The sequence below is a fragment of the Neopsephotus bourkii genome, unplaced genomic scaffold (assembly GCF_033783945.1).
Source record: "Neopsephotus bourkii isolate Nb327-2 ecotype Australia unplaced genomic scaffold, CSIRO-AGI_Nbou_v1 NB_1373, whole genome shotgun sequence".
NCBI classification, from domain to species: domain Eukaryota; kingdom Metazoa; phylum Chordata; class Aves; order Psittaciformes; family Psittacidae; genus Neopsephotus; species Neopsephotus bourkii.
In genome coordinates, this window is record NW_026901852.1 from 2,914,094 (window position 1) to 2,932,428 (window position 18,335).

Genomic DNA, 18,335 nt, shown 5'->3' on the forward strand with positions numbered 1-18,335 from the left:
ATCCAGTTCCAACCCCACTGCCATGGGCAGGGACACTTCCACTGGAGCAGGTTGCTCCAAGCCCCTGTGTCCAACCTGGCCTTGAACACTGCCAGGGATGGGGCAGCCACAGCTTCTCTGGGCACCCTGTGCCAGGGCCTCAGCACCCTCACAGGGAAGAATTTCTCCCTAATGTCTCATCTCAGTCTCCCCTCTGTCAGGTTAAAGCCATTCCCCCTTGTCCTGTCCCTACAGGCCCTTCTCAAAAGCCCCTCTCCAGATTTCCTGTGGGCCCCTTCAGCCATCCCCATCCCCATCTACCAGCCACTGGCGGGCGCCAACATGGCGGCACCACGGCCCCCTCCCCAGCCCCGCCGGGGGCGGGCGGCCGCTCCCCTCTTGGGGGCCGGGCCTCGTCCCAAGGCAGCGGCGGCGCAGGCGCGGCGGCTGCGGCAGAGCCCGAACCGGAGACAGAGTCAGAGCCGGAGCCAGAGCTAGAGCCGGAGCGCTCTTGAGAGCGCGGTCCCGCTGCGGAGCCGGTGGGGCGGTGTTGGCGGCAGGATGGCGGCGCCGCTGAGCGACGGGGAGCGGCGGAAGCAGATCAGCGTGCGGGGCATCGCGGGGCTCGGGGACGTGGCCGAGGTGCGCAAGAGCTTCAACCGGCACCTCCACTTCACCCTCGTCAAGGACCGCAACGTCGCCACCCCTCGGGACTATTACTTCGCGCTGGCCCACACGGTGCGAGACCACCTGGTGGGGCGCTGGATCCGCACCCAGCAGCACTACTACGAGCGGGACCCGAAGGTGAGCGCCGGGGAACGGGGCATGGAGGCTGCCCCTGTGGGCATCCCCTTGCTGTGGCCGTGCCTGCTTGGGCATCACCGCAGCCGTGGCCCCATTGCCATGGCTGGGTCCCTTGTGCGCCTCTTCCCTGTGGGCATCGCCGCAGCTGTCCCCTTTGCATGCACCTTGCCAAGGGGCCTCACCTCATGTTGGTTGTGTGCCTCTGGAGCTTGCCCCAGCGATGCCCACCACACACATTTTGCTATGGCAGTGTCACCGTGAGTATCACCACAGCCACATTCCTCATGTGGTTTGCCATGGTTGTGTCCCCCCCAACCTGCCCTGCAGCCCTGTCCCGATGAGCTTTGCTGCAGCCATATTCCCCCCTCCCAGCACGCTATGACCCTATGTGACATGTCCTCGCATGGGCCTTGCTGCTGCCATCTCCTTGGCTTGCTTCCCCATGGCCATTCCCAGCACTCATACCACCACAGCAGTGTCCCCTGTGGGCACCGGGCACACATCACCTCCATGGCTCAGCACATGCCATGGCCTGGCTTCACTCCTGCAGAGCCCTCAGGCAGCTCTGCGCTGAGGCTGGCGCATCCCTTGCCTCATGCACCCCAAGCAAGCTCTGTTAGGTCAGTTGGTGGCTGCTGGGGCACTTGGCCTGCTCCCTTCTCTCCTCCCCACTTGTCAGGCAGTGCTGGGGGCTGCAGGGTGTTGATCATCCTTAATCCTGTTCCAGTTCAGACCCCTTCCAGCACTTACTGGGGAGCCCCAGAGGGCAGGTGTGCTCTAGGAAAGGTACATGCCTCCCAGCCTGCAGGCAGCTGCCTCCTCCAGTCAGCTCTGTTCTTGGGGGTATGAATATTGCCTTGACTCAATAAATCACACTTTGACACCAGTTTACAGCTGCACACATACTGGGGGCAGCATCAGTGCATGGAACTCTCCCTACTCGCACAGGTGTGCTCTGATCCCTATTTCTGCACTAATACTAGAGCTTGTACAGGTCCTGTAAAGGCGAAGAGGAGCTTGGAGTGGGTTTGCTTGCTGTCCTCTCACTTAGATTTACACAAGAAACAGCTCTGTGGGAGGCTGAAAGGAGCAGGGCTGGAGCAGCTCTGCTCTGGAGCCAGGCTGAGAGAGCTGGGCTGGTTCAGCCTGGAGAAGAGAAGGCTCTGGGAAGACCTTAAAACAGCTTCCAGTGCCTAAAGGGGCTACAAGAAACCTGCAGAGGGGCTTTTGACAAGGGCCTGCAGGGACAGGACAAGGGGGAATGGCTTTAACCTGACAGAGGGGAGACTGAGATGAGACATTAGGAAGGAGTTCTTCCCTGTGAGGGTGGCGAGGCCCTGGCACAGGTAGCAGAAGGTGTTCCTGCCCATGGCAGGGGTTGGGAGCGGATGATCTTCAAGATCCCACCCAAACCAGTCTGTGGCTCTGTGATTTACACAGCTGTGCAATGGTTTCAGTCCCTCCAATGAGCCCCAAGGAACAGATGGACCCTTTCTGACTCCCAGCAGAGGTGGCAGAGTGGGTAATCCTGCTGCTTAGCGGGGAAAGAGCCCAGCTCCGACGGAGAGATTCAGGAGGAAGCATTATTTACGGTCAGGCTGTAGCTGTGTTAAAGATTCCCAAGGATTTCTATAACTAGCTGAGCGAGGGCAGGCCTGCCCAGCCTGCTCCTCATGCCACAAACAGGTTTGCATTAGCATTCACAGCACAGGCACAGCTCCTGTCAGACTTGGAAGGTCCCCACGGAGCAGCCTGTCTTGCCAGGAACCCTGCCACCAGCAGGACGGTTTATTAGTCCCACAGGGTGAAATGTGTGTAAAACCCAGAGTGGAGGGAACAGGACCCATGGGATAGGGAAATCACAGGGTCCTGGGCAGACTGCATCAGCTTCATCTCAGCATGGGCAAACTTCAGAAGCCGAGCCTGACCATCACCTCATCCGAGCTCGGTGTGTATAAATACACCATTCAGCATCCTCCATAGTTCTTGCCCGAAGTTAATTAGGGAAACACTTAACAGGCAACAAGTTTTCTCTATAGAAGGCTGTTGGCAGGGAGACGTGCAGCCCAAGCTTGGCCAGCATCCCACGTGAGATCCCTCTGACAAACAAACTGCGGTGCATGGTGTTCGGGAGCAGGAGCCAAGAGCTGCTTTGGGAAAATGTCCCAGCTCTGGCAAGCCCTTGGGTTTGCTCTTAATTTTGAGTGACTTTGGTGAAAGCAAAGTGCTGTGCTGTGCTATGGGTAAGTGTCTTGCTTTGCCTCCCCAGCGCATTTACTACCTGTCCCTGGAGTTCTACATGGGCCGCACTCTGCAGAACACCATGGTGAACCTGGGCCTGCAGAATGCTTGTGATGAAGCCATTTATCAGGTGAGGTCTTGGGGGTGCTGGGGTTCCCATGAGGAACTGGTCACACTTTTCCATGTGGAGGGCTGGTTATCTGTATTTCTCAGGGCTCCCTCCTGAGCTTTTTGACTGAACAAAGCGAGGCTTGGGTGAAGCTGAGCCCCAGGACACCAAATGTACACATGTATGATGTACACAAGGCACTGCAGCAGTGCTGCCAGGAGTCACTGGGAAGGAAGAAGGCGGGGGGAATTGTTTGCTTGAATTAAAACGTTATCAGAGTTCAAACTGGGAAGAGAACAGCTAAGTACCATCAAGCAAACCACAAGCAGTGGTGAGTTGGGTTTGCAGCCACCTCTCCAGCAGGACAGTGACCTTTCTGAAGGAGTATGAGATTTTGGGCTTCCTCACCCAAGAGCTTTATTTCCCCATCTCCTCTTCCCCTCGCTCCACTGCACTGATCCGTGTTAACACTTGGTATCAGAAGCTCTGTCAGTGCCTCTCAAAATGAAGTGCCATAGTTGCTGATGAAACTTCACTCTCCCTGCCAGGAGATGGGAAGGGATTTCCAAGGAGGGACATGGCACCTTTCCTCTCTGAAGCATTGTGCCTCAGAGGGCAAGCTGGCTTTTTCCAGGGAGGATCCTCAGATCCCTTTACAAGGCATTTTCCACATGCTGGTTTGGCCTGGTATGCAAGCAGAGAGGCTTTCCTCGCTGTAGCCTCTGACATGTGGAGCTCATCATGGGATGTGCTTCCAGCTGGGATGGAAGGTCTTGTACCCAGCATGGCTCTGTCACAGGGAATCTGCCTTGGTTTTTGGGACCCCATCACACTGTCCATGAGGCTATCCTGGGCTGTTGTTGCAGAGCACTGAAGTGCTGGGGAGCAGCTCAGGCAGGAGCCATGGTGTTATCCTGACTCCCCGCTGTCCCCCCTGGCACTGAGGTGAGATCTCTTGGCTCCTGAGGAGTGTTGGCTGCCAGCACACTTAGCCTGCATCCGGCTGCAGCTGGAGAACAAATGAGATGGGAGCAGAACAGCCACTTCCAGCCATAGCCTGCAGTCACAGGGCTGGGCAGCAGGCGGGGCAGGATGTGGGAAGGCCCAGGGCATGATGAATGCTGCAGTAACCAGTGGCTGTGCTCTCCCTTAAGGACGGGGCGGTTGGGAGCAGGGGGGCAGTGTGTGTGTACCCGGACATGACTTGGCCGTTCGCCGTCCTTTCTGCAAGGGCAAGCTCAGTGAAGGGCCTCCTGTGCTGCCAGGAGATGAGTGTTTGTTTGAGGTCTCTAAGGAAACCTCGTCCATGGGAAAGCAACGTTTTATAATGAGCTAAATTGTTTTCCAGTTAGCTGGACTTCCCAGGGACCAGGGGCTGGTGGGATGCTCTGTGGGGAGAGGGAGATGCAGAGACCCATGTGGGTTTGATTTCCCATGGTGTGGGTTGGTTTGGGATCTGTGTGCGCCCTCCTCCGCAGCCCCAGGGCATGGCCTTTGGGTGATGACATGTTCTGCTGTGGCTCTTTCCCCCATAGCTGGGTTTGGACTTGGAGGAGCTGGAAGAAATTGAAGAAGATGCTGGGCTGGGAAACGGAGGACTGGGCCGCCTGGCAGGTAAGCTGGGGAGAAGGGACCCCCCTTCTCACACATGAGGTGGTGGGACTGGAGGTACCACAGCAGCACAGCGTGCAGACCTCAGCCCCCATCAGCAGTGTGCTACCCTCCTGCCTGCTCCTGGCTGGCCAGAAATGAGGCCCTTCCCCAGGGAGGGCACCCAGGAGGTGCAGTTGTGTAGGCTGCAGCCCAGCAGACAGGGCTCTGGCTGGAAGAGGCTGTCTGGAGCCTTTCTCCTCACCTCCCCGTGAAATCTCTCACTTCTCACAGGCACCCAAGCAGCTCTCATGTGGGCAGATTGTTGGCAGCTATTTCTGTCTGCCTGTCCCACAGTACTGCTGGAGACAGGAGCTCCCCAGTGCAGGAGAAATGCTGGTGTTGAGCTGCCCCAGACTGAGGGCTGGAAGGGTTTGCTTTGAAAGCAGTCATAGTGCAGTAGCTGATGGAGCAGCAAGTTGGGGTCAGAAGCCCTGCTTTACTGGGCAGGCAGGCCCAGATCAAGCTGTGGGCACCTCAGGCAAGTCTAGAAGAGCTCTGACTGTGTCAAGGCTGGATTTGGGGTTTCAGTGGCCTGTGCTTGTCACCAACAACTTTGGGGTGTTCCTGGTGGCTCAGCAGGCCTGTCCCTTCTGCATGCACATTTCCTCTGAGTAATAGATGTTTCCAGTGGCACTGGTTGCGGCAGCTTCTCACCCCCATGTGCAGCAAGCTGTGGCAGGGACAGCAAGTGAGGGGAAAGGTTCTGTGCAGCATGACCATGTTCTGCTCTTCCAGCTTGTTTCCTGGACTCCATGGCCACGCTGGGGCTGGCGGCGTACGGGTATGGCATCCGCTATGAGTTTGGTATCTTCAACCAGAAGATTGTCGATGGCTGGCAGGTACATTGACAAACTCAAGTCATGGAATCACAGACTGGTTTGGAAGGGACCTTAAAGCTCACCCAGTTCCAACCCCACTGCCACAGGCAGGGACACCTTCCCCTAGAGCAGGTTGCTCCAAGCCCCTGTGTCCAACCTGGCCTTGAACACTGCCAGGGATGGGGCAGCCACAGCTTCTCTGGGCACCCTGTGCCAGGGCCTCACCACCCTCACAGGGAAGAATTTCTTCCTAATGTCTCATCTCAATCTCCCCTCTGTCAGGTTAAAGCCATTCCCCCTTGTCCTGTCCCTACAGCCCCTTGTCAGAAGCCCCTCTGTAGGTTCCTTGTCAGCCGCTTTAGGCACTGGAAGCTGCTCTAAGGTCTCCCCTTAAGGAGCCTTCTCTTCTCCAGGCTGCCCCAGCCCAGCTCTCTCAGCCTGGCTCCAGAGCAGAGCTGCTCCAGCCCTCAGAGCATCTCCATGACTTCTCTGGACTTACTGGAGCAGGTCACCCTTTCTCCTGTGTCACACTGTGGCGGTCACCTCTGCCTGTGGACAAGGCCTCACCACACAAATGACATTGCAGTGCCTTGACCTCTTCATAAGCTGGATGCATGAGCCCAAAACCTGATGCCAAATGTGCTGCCACTTCCTACCACTTGTGCTGACCCTTGGGCTCTGACTGCCTGAACAGAGAGGAGTGCTGAGGGTGGCAGAGTGCCCACGTGGCAGGCACTCACCTGGCAGCATGTGCTTATCATCAAATCATACGATCAACCAGGTTGGAAAAGACCTTTAAGATCATCAAATCTAAATGTTAAGTTGGACTTAAGACTTAACTGTTGGAGACGTGGCTAAACACTTCATGAAGGTGTCTGGTGGAGGATGAATTTGAACGTGATGGGACACATGCAAGTGCTTGGAGTGCTGCTGCTTCTGTGGGTTCCCTGGGAGATGCAGCGAGGGCACAAACAGGGACTCTTCTGTAGCTTTAATGATCATAATAGTGGCAAGTGAAAATAGGCTAAAACCTCCTGCCCCTGCTGGCAGTTTTCCCTAGTGTATATCTGGAAGTGGTTTGCATTAGGAGACTTGCCTTGCTTCTGAGCATAAAGAACCTCTTCTCTCTTTAAAATAGCTTTCTATAAGTCAGGAGGGTGAGAGGTTTGAGGGTTGTTTTTTCCTCCTTCCCCACAGAGAGGCTGCGATGCAAGGCCCTATAAATGGTGAACCCAGGGAACAAAACGTTCCTGTAATTGGCTTAATGTTGCTTAAAAAAGAACAGGGATGGTGGTGATGCTGGGCTGTGGCTCGGACCTGCCCCCCTGCCTGGCACAGCAATGGCTGTGGGCACAGAGCATCTCTCCTCACCCTCTGGGGTCTGGTGCACACAAGCCTTGGTGGCTCTGCTGAGCTCACTGCCCTTGCTGCTGTTTGAGCAGAGGGGAGAAGTGCAGAGCAAGACCTGGGTTACAGGGGGTGGCTTGTGGTCAGGAACAGCACGGGTTGCCTTCCAGGGAACCACATCCCCCATCTTCCACTATCAAACTGGATGTAAAGAACTCGAGAGGCTGAGTGCAGCATCTGTGTTTGCAGCAGTTTGGATGGTTTAAACCTGTACAGCCTGTAAAGGCTGATGTATTTATACCAGCTGCCATGTAGTCATCTGTGTTTTGAGAAGCCCAGCTGTCCTCTAGAGGCCTCTGCACATCCATTTTTAAAGTGAGCTTACTAAAGCTTTGCTTTTAACTCTATGCTCTCCCTTTGGAGAGCCTTGTTTAGCCTTCACTTGAAGACAGGAGCCATCACTCAGACTCTGTTTGCCCCTTGCAGGTGGAGGAGGCCGATGACTGGCTGCGCTACGGCAATCCCTGGGAGAAAGCCCGCCCAGAGTACATGCTCCCCGTGCACTTCTATGGCCGCGTGGATCACACCCCTGAGGGTGTAAAGTGGGTCGACACCCAGGTACCAACATCTCCTGCAGTGCTGGGCCAGGGAGGATGCACCCAGGGGCACAGTGTGTCCCCAGCCTGCAGGGGGATCACACTCTGCTTTTCACCCAGCTGAGCAGAACCCTCTCCACTGCCCTTGCTGAAGGTGACTGTGTGCTGTAAGGGGAGGCTGGAAGCGTGGTTTCAAGTCTCCAGTCTGCCTGGAGGCTTTGGTTTGTGGTGTTTTGGAGAGCAAATGCTTCTTCAGCCTCCCCCAGCTGGGGAGGTTAATGCTGTGCTTCAGGAGCATGTGGCTGCTCAGAGCACAGGCTGATGTGTCCCAAGTGCATTCCAGTCTTACAGCTGAGAAAGCAAGCTTTAGAGAGGCACAGATTTAGTAAGAGGATAGAAAAGGTTTCAGCCTCTCCTGTCTAAACACTGCCCAGGATGGAGGGAGGAAGGACAATGGTTTCTCTGGGATTCAGGGACATGACTTAGCCTGTTCCCATGATGTTCAAGGGTCTCTCAGCCTCCTGAACCAGCTCTGTCTATCTGAGGAGCACAGAGTCATAAAGCCAAGCCATCTTATTCAGCACGAAGAACTGAAGCTCATGTGCAGAGTTGTTTGGGCCTGCTCAGAGGGGAAACAGACCAGATCCTTTTCCACCAACCCTGGTTATCAAGTGCTGTGCAGTGCTGTAGGCCAGTCCCAGGACACACAGAGTGCAGGGGTTCAACACCACAGCCCTGTGAGCAGCACAGAGGTACTCTGCTAGAGACATCACTTGGGGACTGAGTCCATTGCCTTTTGGTGTGCTCATCTCCTGACCCCGGGGTTTCAGGGTTCCCAGACAGTGCAGTAAAACACTGCTTCCTTCAGGGAGGTGAATTTTCAGGTAATGCCATTAAGGGAACAAGTTGGAAAGGCTCAGAAAAGCCAAAGACACAGTCTCCCAATATAGCATCACTCAGCTCATGTGATGTGCCCCAGTCCCGTGGCTCAGGCAGGGTGGGCTTGCTGCCTGCTTCCATGTTGGGAGCTGGTGATGGCAGCTGTGAGAGCCTGAGCTCTTGCTGCTTCTCCCCAGAGAGGAGGTGTTGCTGATGCCAGCACAAGGAGACTGTTGAGGGCCAGCATGCTGGTCTGCCTGGGTTTTCCCTGCCCTGTGAGCACAGCTCCTTCCATTCTCTGCTGCCTCTCCCATCTTTCCTTGCAGGCAGCCTCTGGCTGTGGCTGTCATGCCAATACACACTGACTTGTTAAGGAGGGTGCTGGCTCCTTTTGCCACTGTCAGAATGGTGTCCCAGCCTCTGTGCTGCAGGATCAGGGCCTTGCTCTGCAAGCACCATTCGGCTTTTCTGGCATAAGCCCTTAGCCTTTGTTTTCCAGGCTGAGATCAGGGTGCCTTGCCTCGCTGCTCAGCTGGGCTGGAGACATGCCTGGCTAGTGTGATCTGAGCTGGGAGCACCAGTGTTACTCCTTGTAGCCATGTGTGCAGCATCCTGATGCACTAACAGCTTTGTGCTCATGTTCAGTTTGGGTGCTGGAGAGCTCAGTGAATTTCCCCAGGCAGGTTCAGCAGATCTTGAGCACTGAATGAACTGCTCTGGGAATGGTGCTGGACTAGGGTTTGGTTCTGGCAGGCTGCAGAAGGCTAGCAGGCAAGATTCAGGCTGTGGAATGTATCCCAGATGGAAACTCAAAGGTCCCAGCTGCCCTGGCCCTACCCCAGCACAGACAGAATTGCAGTGGCCAGCTCAGGATGCTTGCAGTGCTCTGGTGAAGAACTCTTAGGAATGCCTGTTGGTATGGGAAGGTCAGCAGGTTTCTTGCAACTCTTTCATGTATAATTGATGGGCTTTTAACTCCAGTTTGTCAGTAAAGCTCCAAACAGCTCTGCTTCTGTTAATGCTTTGCCAGTGGATGCTGGAAGGGTTCATGATAGCAGTGCTCATGAGGCTCAGCAAGTCTGTTCTAGTGAGGTGAGATTCTTACAACAGCCACGAGTTGTCTGTGTCCTCTGGATTCTCCCTGCAGAGGTTTCAGCCACTTTCCCACCTCCTGTGAGACCAGAGTGCTGTTCATCAGAGGGAATGCTGTTCTTTTGCAGGTTGTCCTTGCTATGCCCTATGACACACCGGTGCCAGGGTACAAGAACAACACTGTGAACACCATGAGGCTGTGGTCTGCAAAAGCCCCCAATGACTTCAACCTCCAAGAGTGTAAGTGCTATCCCTCCACTGCCTCTTTCCTGACCAGGCTGGAATGTGGTTGTTCCTGTGTGTACACACCACTCTCCCTCTGGCCTGCTTTATCCTACCTCCTGGCCAATTCCAGAATGCAATGCTGTGTGCACATCCATGGGTGACACTATTTCCTGAGCCCTTGTGCACCAGGACACCCATCTGCCCTCCTTCCTCCTTTAATGCTGCAGGAGCATAGCCCATTTTACCACTGGGTCTACCTGTGACCTCTCTAGAGCATTTTTCAGGCTCTGGTTGTAGCACTGAGGAGCAGATACAGGGCAACTAACACCCCAAATGTCAGTGCTAGGCTGTTGCAGAGGGGGCAGGTGTTAGATGACTGATCTGATTCTGATTCCATGCTGGCAAGTGCAGAGATGTGTCCTGCTAGGAGGACTCGTGTGGGACAAGGGGTGATGGCTCTTGAGTCCTCTTTACGTCTCCTCAAGTCTTGATTGGCAACTGCAAGCTGGCTTTCAGATGAGTCTTTCATTCCCTTTAGGAGTTGAGTGTGATTGTGGTCTTCATGCTCCTTTGCCTGGCCCCATTTCTCCTTAGTCCTTGCTTTTTTCACCTTCTCTGGCTGCTGTCTGTCTTCAGTGTCTGTCTGTCCTTCCTGCTATGTCTTGAGAAGCTGCCTGGAGATGTGCCTTTCTCTTACCCCGCTCTCTCCTGGCTCTCTGGTGCCTTTCACACATACACGTTTCCATTCAGATTTCAGTAACACCAGCCTGAATGTTCCTGTTACAAGTCTCTTTATGAGAGAAAGAGGGAGAAGCCCAGTGTCAGGGACCTGCCTGAACCTCTACAGCTGCCTCAGCCCTGTGTGTGTTTCTCTTTTGCTGCAGTCAACGTGGGTGACTACATTGAGGCAGTGCTGGACAGAAACCTGGCAGAGAACATATCCAGGGTCCTGTACCCCAACGACAATGTGAGTGCCTCTCCTGCCTCTGTTCCCTCCCTGTGGTGGCACTGCCTTGGGTGCAAGCACTGGAGGTTATGGCCACCTGAGCTTTATTGCTCTGGTTTAGGGGTTTTTAATGCAATAGGTTGGCCCAGTAATTCCCAGTGAACAGGCCTCTGCTGACAAAGGGCAGCTGAGAGTCGGGCCTGTATTGTAGAGATGCTCTGTTTCCTGCTGCAAGGAGGGGAGGAAGTGTTCCTCCTTCAAACTCAAGGCAGTTGCCAATTTACATGGCTGATCCTTTGCAAAGGTCAGTTGTCATTGCAGAGACTGCCATGAGGGGGGACTCCTTTCCATCTCCGCTCCATTCAGGATGGATTTCTCACTGCAGGGATTGTCCATGACCGTGTCACCCACTGGGCACTGTATCCAAAAGGGAAGAGCCCTCACTGTGTACTTGTGGATTAGCATCTGTGCTGAAAAAGCTGATCTTCTGTGCTTTACCGTGACCCTCTCGTTCCTGCTGGTCTTGTCTAGTAGATCAGCATGAAGCCTAGTGTGCATGGGAGGCAGTTGGTGTGTCCAGAGACACTGCCTCCTGGCCACTGCAGCAAGCCCAAGATCTGTGGTCCAAAACCCCTGCAAAGGGTCTTGCAGTGAGGGAGGGACCTGTGCTTGCTCTGTAGGAATACCATGGATGTGGCAGGTTCTGTTGCTCTCTGGAGGCAGCTGTTTGGGATGCTGAGCCCCTTGTTAGTCCCATCAGAGGCGAGAAACATCCACTGTCCTGGAGCTATAAGCCCATCAGAGTGGACAGGAGCATCTCCAGGGGTTTGGCTGCCAGCTGGGGGTGGCAGCTGCAGCACTGATGGCTTTGGTCCCTCCACTTGCAGTTCTTTGAAGGCAAGGAGCTGCGACTGAAACAGGAGTACTTTGTGGTGGCTGCCACCCTCCAGGACATCATCCGGCGCTTTAAGTCCTCCAAATTTGGCTGTCGAGACCCTGTGAGAACGTGCTTTGAAACCTTCCCAGACAAGGTGAGTGTGTGGCAGAGAGGGCCCACGGGGGTTTCAGCCAGACCTGCCCATCATGAGGGAGAGCAGGATGCTCAGGACCAAGTTGGGGCAATACAATACAATGACCCTGGCAATGTGGGTTGGAAATAGGTGGTTCAGAGCAGAGGTTGAGTAGCTCTGTTCCTGGGAGGTGCCTGTTTCTGGGGGGTGTGCTGTGAGAAGAGGCTTGGGGCTGACCCTCACCCCAAGCCCATGCGTGCAGGACACTGTCACAGTCCTATCAGTGCCAGATCTCAGCCCAGCAAGTCTTGTGTTGCAGGTGGCTATTCAGCTAAATGACACCCACCCTGCCCTGTCCATCCCAGAGCTCATGCGGATCCTGGTGGATGTGGAGAAAGTGGACTGGGACAAGGTAAGCAGAGCTGGGAGATCCATGCTGAACCATATAGGGAAAAGAGCTCTCATCTGGGGTTTCCTCTCCCCTCCTTGCCTGGGCATGTGTGTGTTAACCTGCTGTCTGTACCGCAGGCCTGGGAGATCACAAAGCGGACCTGTGCCTACACCAACCACACGGTGCTTCCCGAAGCCCTGGAGCGCTGGCCAGTCTCCATGTTTGAGAAGCTGCTCCCACGTCACCTGGAGATCATCTATGCCCTCAACCAAATGCATCTGGATGTAAGGGGCTGGGCTGGTCACGAGCTGTGGGAGCTCTGCGGGGTTGATATGGATGCCTTTAGGGTGGGAATGGTCCTATTGCTGGGTCACTGATGTCCCTCTCTTCCTGTGTGCAGCGGGTGGCAGCTCTCTACCCAGGGGACATTGACCGTCTCCGGAGGATGTCCGTGATTGAGGAAGGAGACTGCAAGCGCATTAACATGGCACATCTCTGCGTGATCGGCTCCCATGCAGTCAACGGCGTGGCCCGTATCCACTCGGACATTGTCAAGAACTCAGTGTGAGTTGGGGGGCACCCAAGGGATGCAACCCTGTTCACTCACTGGGCTCTGGGTCAGGGGCAGCTTTGGTTGCCCTAATGGGCATAGAGGCTGGGGAGACTGTCTCATGTGTTTAACTCTGGAGCTGGTGGAACCCTCAGCGTTACAGCTGAAGGGAGTGAGGGGCAGCACACAGGGAGGTCCACAGACTGCCCTGCTTCAGGAGCACGTAGGGCAGGGGCCCAGCTGAAGCTCTGGGTGGTGGTGGGTGGCTCAGAGCTCTCTGCTCTTCCAGGTTCAAGGATTTCTATGAGCTGGAGCCGGAGAAGTTTCAGAACAAGACAAACGGGATCACGCCGAGGCGCTGGCTCCTGCTGTGCAACCCGGGCCTGGCCGATGTTATTGCTGAGGTGAGCCGCTTGCTCCTGGGCACCTCTTCATGTGTCTGCTAGGAGCTGAGGCCAGGGCCTGGGAGCAGCACGCCTGTTGCACGTGTAGGTGTGATCTTGGCTGGGTGTTGACAGTCGGTGAGGAAGAGTTGGCCAAAAACATCACTGAGATTTGGATCTGGTTCCATGTCCTTGCAGTGACTACGCACAATCTGTCAGTGTGTGAAATGGGGCAAAAAGCAGGCAGCTTCACAGGCACCAAGAAGCTCCCTTGGAGCTCCAGCCCCAGTTCTGTCTGCTTCGTTTAGCAGGCCCTTTTGCATAGGTTTGTGCTCCATAGCTGAATAATGTCCTGCAACTGAATCCGTCTTCATCTCCTCACCAGTTCCCCCAGCTGCCAGGAGGCCCTGGTGCACAGCCTCCCTCTAAAGCTCCTTGAGAGAGGGACTTGGTTTGGGTTTTGCGAGTGCCCCGTTTCTGTACCTCTGGGCTGCCTGATGGCACAGAGAAGTAGCCTCGCTCTAAGAAACTGTGCCCCTTTTCCTGGCCAGAGTGCCTTTTCCAGTTCCCAATGGGACTGTTGCACCTCTGTTGGGGAAGCAGCGTTGTAGCTGTGGCGAGGTGTCTCAGGAGTGGGACACCATCACTCTCTTGGTTTGTTCTCCCAGAAAATCGGGGAAGGCTTTATCACAGACCTGAGCCAGCTGAAGAAGCTGCTGGATTTCATCAACAACGAGACTTTCATCAGGGATGTGGCGAAAGTCAAGCAGGTAACGTGGGGGGGAAGAAAGCTAAAGACACCTGGATGCTTCCAGGAACATCCCAGCAGCAAATGCTCACTTCTGACTCAAGGCCTCGGAACCCATGCCTGTTCCTCATGGAATTCTCTCGCCAGGAGAACAAGCTGAAGTTTGCAGCCTACTTGGAGGAGCAGTACAAGGTCAAGATCAACCCTTCATCCATGTTCGATGTGCAGGTCAAGCGAATCCATGAGTACAAGCGGCAGCTGCTGAACTGCCTCCATGCCATCACCCTCTACAACCGTAAGTCCTGCCTGGGCTGGTAGGCAAGGGGTGTCCTTTCACTGCCAGGGGTCCCATGTAAAAGTATGCCAGGTGGTGGCCAAGGACTCCTGCTGGGACAGGGGGTTGGAATTAAATGAGGTTTAAGGTCCCTTCCAATGCAGACTCTGTGATTCTGTGGCCCATTTATGCCCATCACAGCTCTGGTAGATGTCTCATTGGCATTCAGGGTCCTGCAGGTGTTTTGGGTCCTTGGCACATGGGCTGGGATCCCAGCTCACCTCTGATGCATGCAGTAAACTCTGCCTGCATTACCTTCACTCTGGTTGTTATGCCCTGTTCTTTCAGGCATCAGAAGCGATCCATCCAAATCCTTTGTGCCAAGGACTATTATGATCGGAGGAAAGGTAACTTGCATTCCAGACTCGATGCATGCTTGGCTGTGGGGATGTGGGATGTGTTCCCTTCTGTGGCTTGGCCAGGCCCACTGTAGGTTAGTCAGTGTGTCTGCTGGTGGGCTCTCCAAGGAAGGCCTTTATGGACTAATGCTCTTCTTCAGGCAGCCCCTGGGTACCACATGGCCAAGATGATCATCAAACTCATCACGTCCGTCGGCGAGGTCATCAACAACGATCCCTACGTGGGGGACAAGCTCAAGGTCATCTTCCTGGAGAACTACAGGGTATCCCTGGCTGAGAAGGGTATGTGTGGAAGCACACGTCAGGAGCTGGGAATGTCCCAGCAGAGCCCAGAAACAGGCTGGCCCGAAGAGGCTGTCATGGCAGTTTACCTGGCTCTCCCTTAGGAGAGGCCTTAGGACAGGGCAGGGTCCCATGCCATGGGGAGCTGCTGCACATCAAGCATTAACTGACTCCTACCTCTCTTGCACCCAACAGTGATCCCAGCAGCAGATCTCTCCCAGCAGATCTCCACAGCTGGCACAGAGGCCTCGGGTACCGGCAACATGAAGTTCATGGTGAATGGGGCCCTCACTATTGGTACCATGGATGGGGCCAACGTGGAGATGGCTGAGGAGGCAGGCGAAGAAAACCTCTTCATCTTTGGCATGCGGGTGGAGGATGTGGAGGCTCTGGATCGGAAAGGGTTGGTGCTGGGGGGTGTCCAGTGCATACCAGGGCTTGTCAGATGGGGATACAGGTCCTGCCATGATCTCTGGGAGGGATGCTGTCCTCTTTGGGCAGCTCTGGAGTAGGATAAAATGGCAGGGGGGGTTAGAGGCAGCTTCTGCCCTGGGCTGGGCAATGCCTGGCCCATGAAGGATGCAGCCCCATCAGTCCCTACAGCCCACCTCTGCTGGGCGCAGGTACAACGCACGGGAATACTATGAGCGGTTGCCAGAGCTGCGCCAGGCTGTGGACCAGATCAGCAGTGGGTTCTTCTCCCCTCGAGACCCCGGTTGCTTCAAGGACATTGTGAACATGCTCATGTACCATGACAGGTGAGCGCTGGGGTGGGCTGCTCCTTCCCCGCTGGCCTGGGTCCCCCAGTAGGCAAAGCCTCACCTTAACTGTGCTTTGGGTTTCAGGTTCAAGGTGTTTGCTGACTATGAGGCCTACATCAAATGCCAAGGCCAAGTGGACAAGCTGTTCATGGTAAGAGCTGCCTCCCCACTGCCTTCGCCTGCCAGTGGGGGGAACTGGGATGAGTGTGCTCCTGTGGAGCCCTTCTGACAGACACCGCATCATGGGCATGGCTGAGGCAGGTTCTGCTGCTGTGACAGCCTCACACCAGGGTGTTTAAACCAGCCACGTGTGTGTGTACCCAAAGCCCTGCAAGGCCGGGAGCTGGAACCAAGTGCTGACATTGCCTCTCCTCTCCCCAGGACCCCCGGGAGTGGACTAAGAAAGTCATCAGGAACATCGCATGCTCGGGCAAGTTCTCCAGTGACAGGACCATCACGGAGTATGCCCGGGAGATCTGGGGTGTGGAGCCCTCTGCCACAAAGATCCCCCCACCCAACCTCCCAAGGGATTGATGCCAAGGGCAGGAGGGAGGGACGAGCTCCCAGCCCAGGCGGCCTCACCTGCACGTCACTGCCCATCAGAGGGGCTCAGCTCTGCAGGAACAAGGCCTTTCCCTCAGGGGGTAGAAGGATGCTCTGAGGAGGAGCCCTGACTGAGGAACAGGAGAAGGGACCCTGTGTCTGCACCCATGTATCCAGCCTGCATGTGCTGCCTAGTGCTTCTAGCGAGATGACCACGGATAAGTCTTCCACAGCCGTGTTCCACGCTTAACAAGGGCTTTCCAACTCAATCCTCCCCTCCTGCTGCATGCAGCCTCGCCTGGCCTCTTTGGCCCTGCCCATAGGCAGGTTTAACCAACACACTGTGTCTGTTGCATCCTCCAGCTAGGCTGTCTGACAGCCCCAAAGCTATGGGGGGGGCCCTTCTGATCACCTCCTTCCCCAGTAATACCTAGAGATGGTGTGGCTGGCCGCAGTGCAGGTGCCAGTGCCACAAGAGATGGCTTGGAGAGCAGCGACCTCCTCGGCCCAGAGCATGCCACAGCCTCCTCCCCACCTCTTTTGTTAGCCAAAAGCCCAGTATCAAAGCCACTCTGGCTGGTTATAGCTTCCACCTGCACAGAGAGGGTTGTACCAGCCAATGCCAGTGGGGATGCTCCAAGCAGGCTGCAGGCTCTGCAGACACTGCTGTATGCTGAGTGCTGCCAGGGGTGGATGTGTATCACTTCTCTTCATCCCTCCCCAGCTGGGTCATGCTGTTCCACGTCCTCCCAGTGCTGGGGCCAGTTTAACACCGGTAGAGCTGTGTAGTGCACCAGTACTCCCTGTGTGACACAACTCATTAAACCGACCACAACACCCGCTGGTCTGACTCCGGCTGACTTGTGACTGCTTCACAACCAGGTTCAGGCCACAGTCACCATCCCCTGATGTGGCTTCATGGGATGGAGTCCCCTGCAGCTGGCACGGAGCTGGCACCACCATGGCCACAGCAGAAAGGTCAGTCTTGCCAGTGCATGGAGAGGGAGCTGGTAGCAGGGGCTGCACTGAGCTAACTACAGCCACTACCTGCACCCGGGTGCATTGACTAGATGGACGGAGGCAGAGGTTTGCCTTGCAAATGGCACAGCAGGCTCCTGTGGTGGAAATGCCACCAGCAGCTCCCATTTCCCCCATCCCCAGAGAAGCAGAGCTTAGGCTGCAGGCACAGGGCCACTGGGCTCCAGGAGAGCTCCTCACTGGCAGCAGCCCCAAGGACCTGGCCAGTCCCAGCTCCTCTCCCCTGCATAACTCCTTGCCACACATCCCAAACCTGGCAGGGCAGAGGGGCACAGCTGAAGTGATCAGCAGTCAATGCCTTTATTAAAACTACACCACCTGTAGAGAAACATTTCAGTGTCAATTTCCAAGCATCTCACTGGCATCACCAGCACTTGAGTGTGCCGGACCCTCAGCTCCATCACACGGGAGGAAGGCAGCAGCCAGGCTCTGCCCCGAGCCAGCTGCCAGCAGCAGCACGAGCTGGAACGTGCACGGCACTGTCCAGAGCCCGGTCAGTGTTTCCCTCCTGTCAGTGCAATAAAGACAAGGGCATCACACATGGTCCAAGTGGCAGTTAGCTTTTGAGTATCACGGGTCGGGAACCTCAGGGACAACCACGCTATGGCAGAAGAATCTCAGTACAAGAACAAGCTACTGTCTGCCCTGTGACTAGTGTAAGCCTGCAGGTAGAACCTGGATGCATGCTGGGCAGTTTATACTACGGTGATAACACCCCTGAGCAGACCCTTCAGGCAGCACAATTCACTGAGCACCAGTGACTAAACCTACAGCACCTCGCATTGTCTATATGGACTGACCAGTGGCATCAACCAGGCCCTGTTCTAGCCCCAGGAAGGGCAAGGCCACCCTCAGAACCTCTCTCTGGGGTGAAATTCATTCCCACTTCTGCCTCCTGGACAATATGCTCCAACCATGGCCATGAGATGGGCTATGAAGTGCTACTGGAAGTGCCTGGGATGCCGAGAGCACAGGAGAGAGGTGAAGGGACAGAAGGGAAGGGATACCCAGACTGTTGTTTTTGCATCAAGAGCTGTGTACCACTGCCTGCTTGGAACCGCAGCAGAACAGCACAGCCACCAGGACAGGAATACCTGACCTTCAGTTAGTTAAAAGGTAGCTGAGGAAAAAAAGCCTGCCCTTCTCACCCAGAGGAAGCACATGTCTGCCTGGGTGCCCACAGGGAGAACAGAAGACATCCATTCCCACATCCTGGGTTCCTGTTGTTCATGGAAGTGGGAGATCAA

General features: G+C 55.4%; 1 protein-coding gene across 1 annotated transcript; it reads left to right on the top strand.

Annotated features, from left to right (window-relative positions):
• The first annotated feature begins 513 nt into the window (after positions 1-513).
• On the top strand, positions 514-16,891 carry PYGB (glycogen phosphorylase B). Its single transcript, XM_061367124.1, has 20 exons — positions 514-783; positions 3,053-3,154; positions 4,669-4,747; positions 5,522-5,625; positions 7,438-7,569; positions 9,647-9,758; positions 10,628-10,710; positions 11,577-11,720; positions 12,019-12,111; positions 12,228-12,374; positions 12,491-12,654; positions 12,930-13,044; positions 13,692-13,793; positions 13,919-14,066; positions 14,394-14,452; positions 14,605-14,746; positions 14,942-15,149; positions 15,370-15,504; positions 15,592-15,658; positions 15,889-16,891. Exons 1-20 carry the CDS (start codon positions 541-543, stop codon positions 16,039-16,041), a joined length of 2,532 nt encoding a protein of 843 aa, XP_061223108.1. The 5' UTR covers positions 514-540; the 3' UTR covers positions 16,042-16,891.
• Positions 16,892-18,335: the final 1,444 nt, after the last annotated feature.

Bases quoted from the DNA above. Each gene is read 5' to 3' on its own strand.
- PYGB (XM_061367124.1), top strand. From the start codon at position 541: ATGGCGGCGCCGCTGAGCGACGGGGAGCGGCGGAAGCAGATCAGCGTG. The intron at 12,112-12,227 runs GTAAGCAGAGCT...TCTGTACCGCAG, and splicing joins AGAAAGTGGACTGGGACAAG to GCCTGGGAGATCACAAAGCG. The intron at 14,747-14,941 runs GTATGTGTGGAA...TGCACCCAACAG, and splicing joins GGTATCCCTGGCTGAGAAGG to TGATCCCAGCAGCAGATCTC.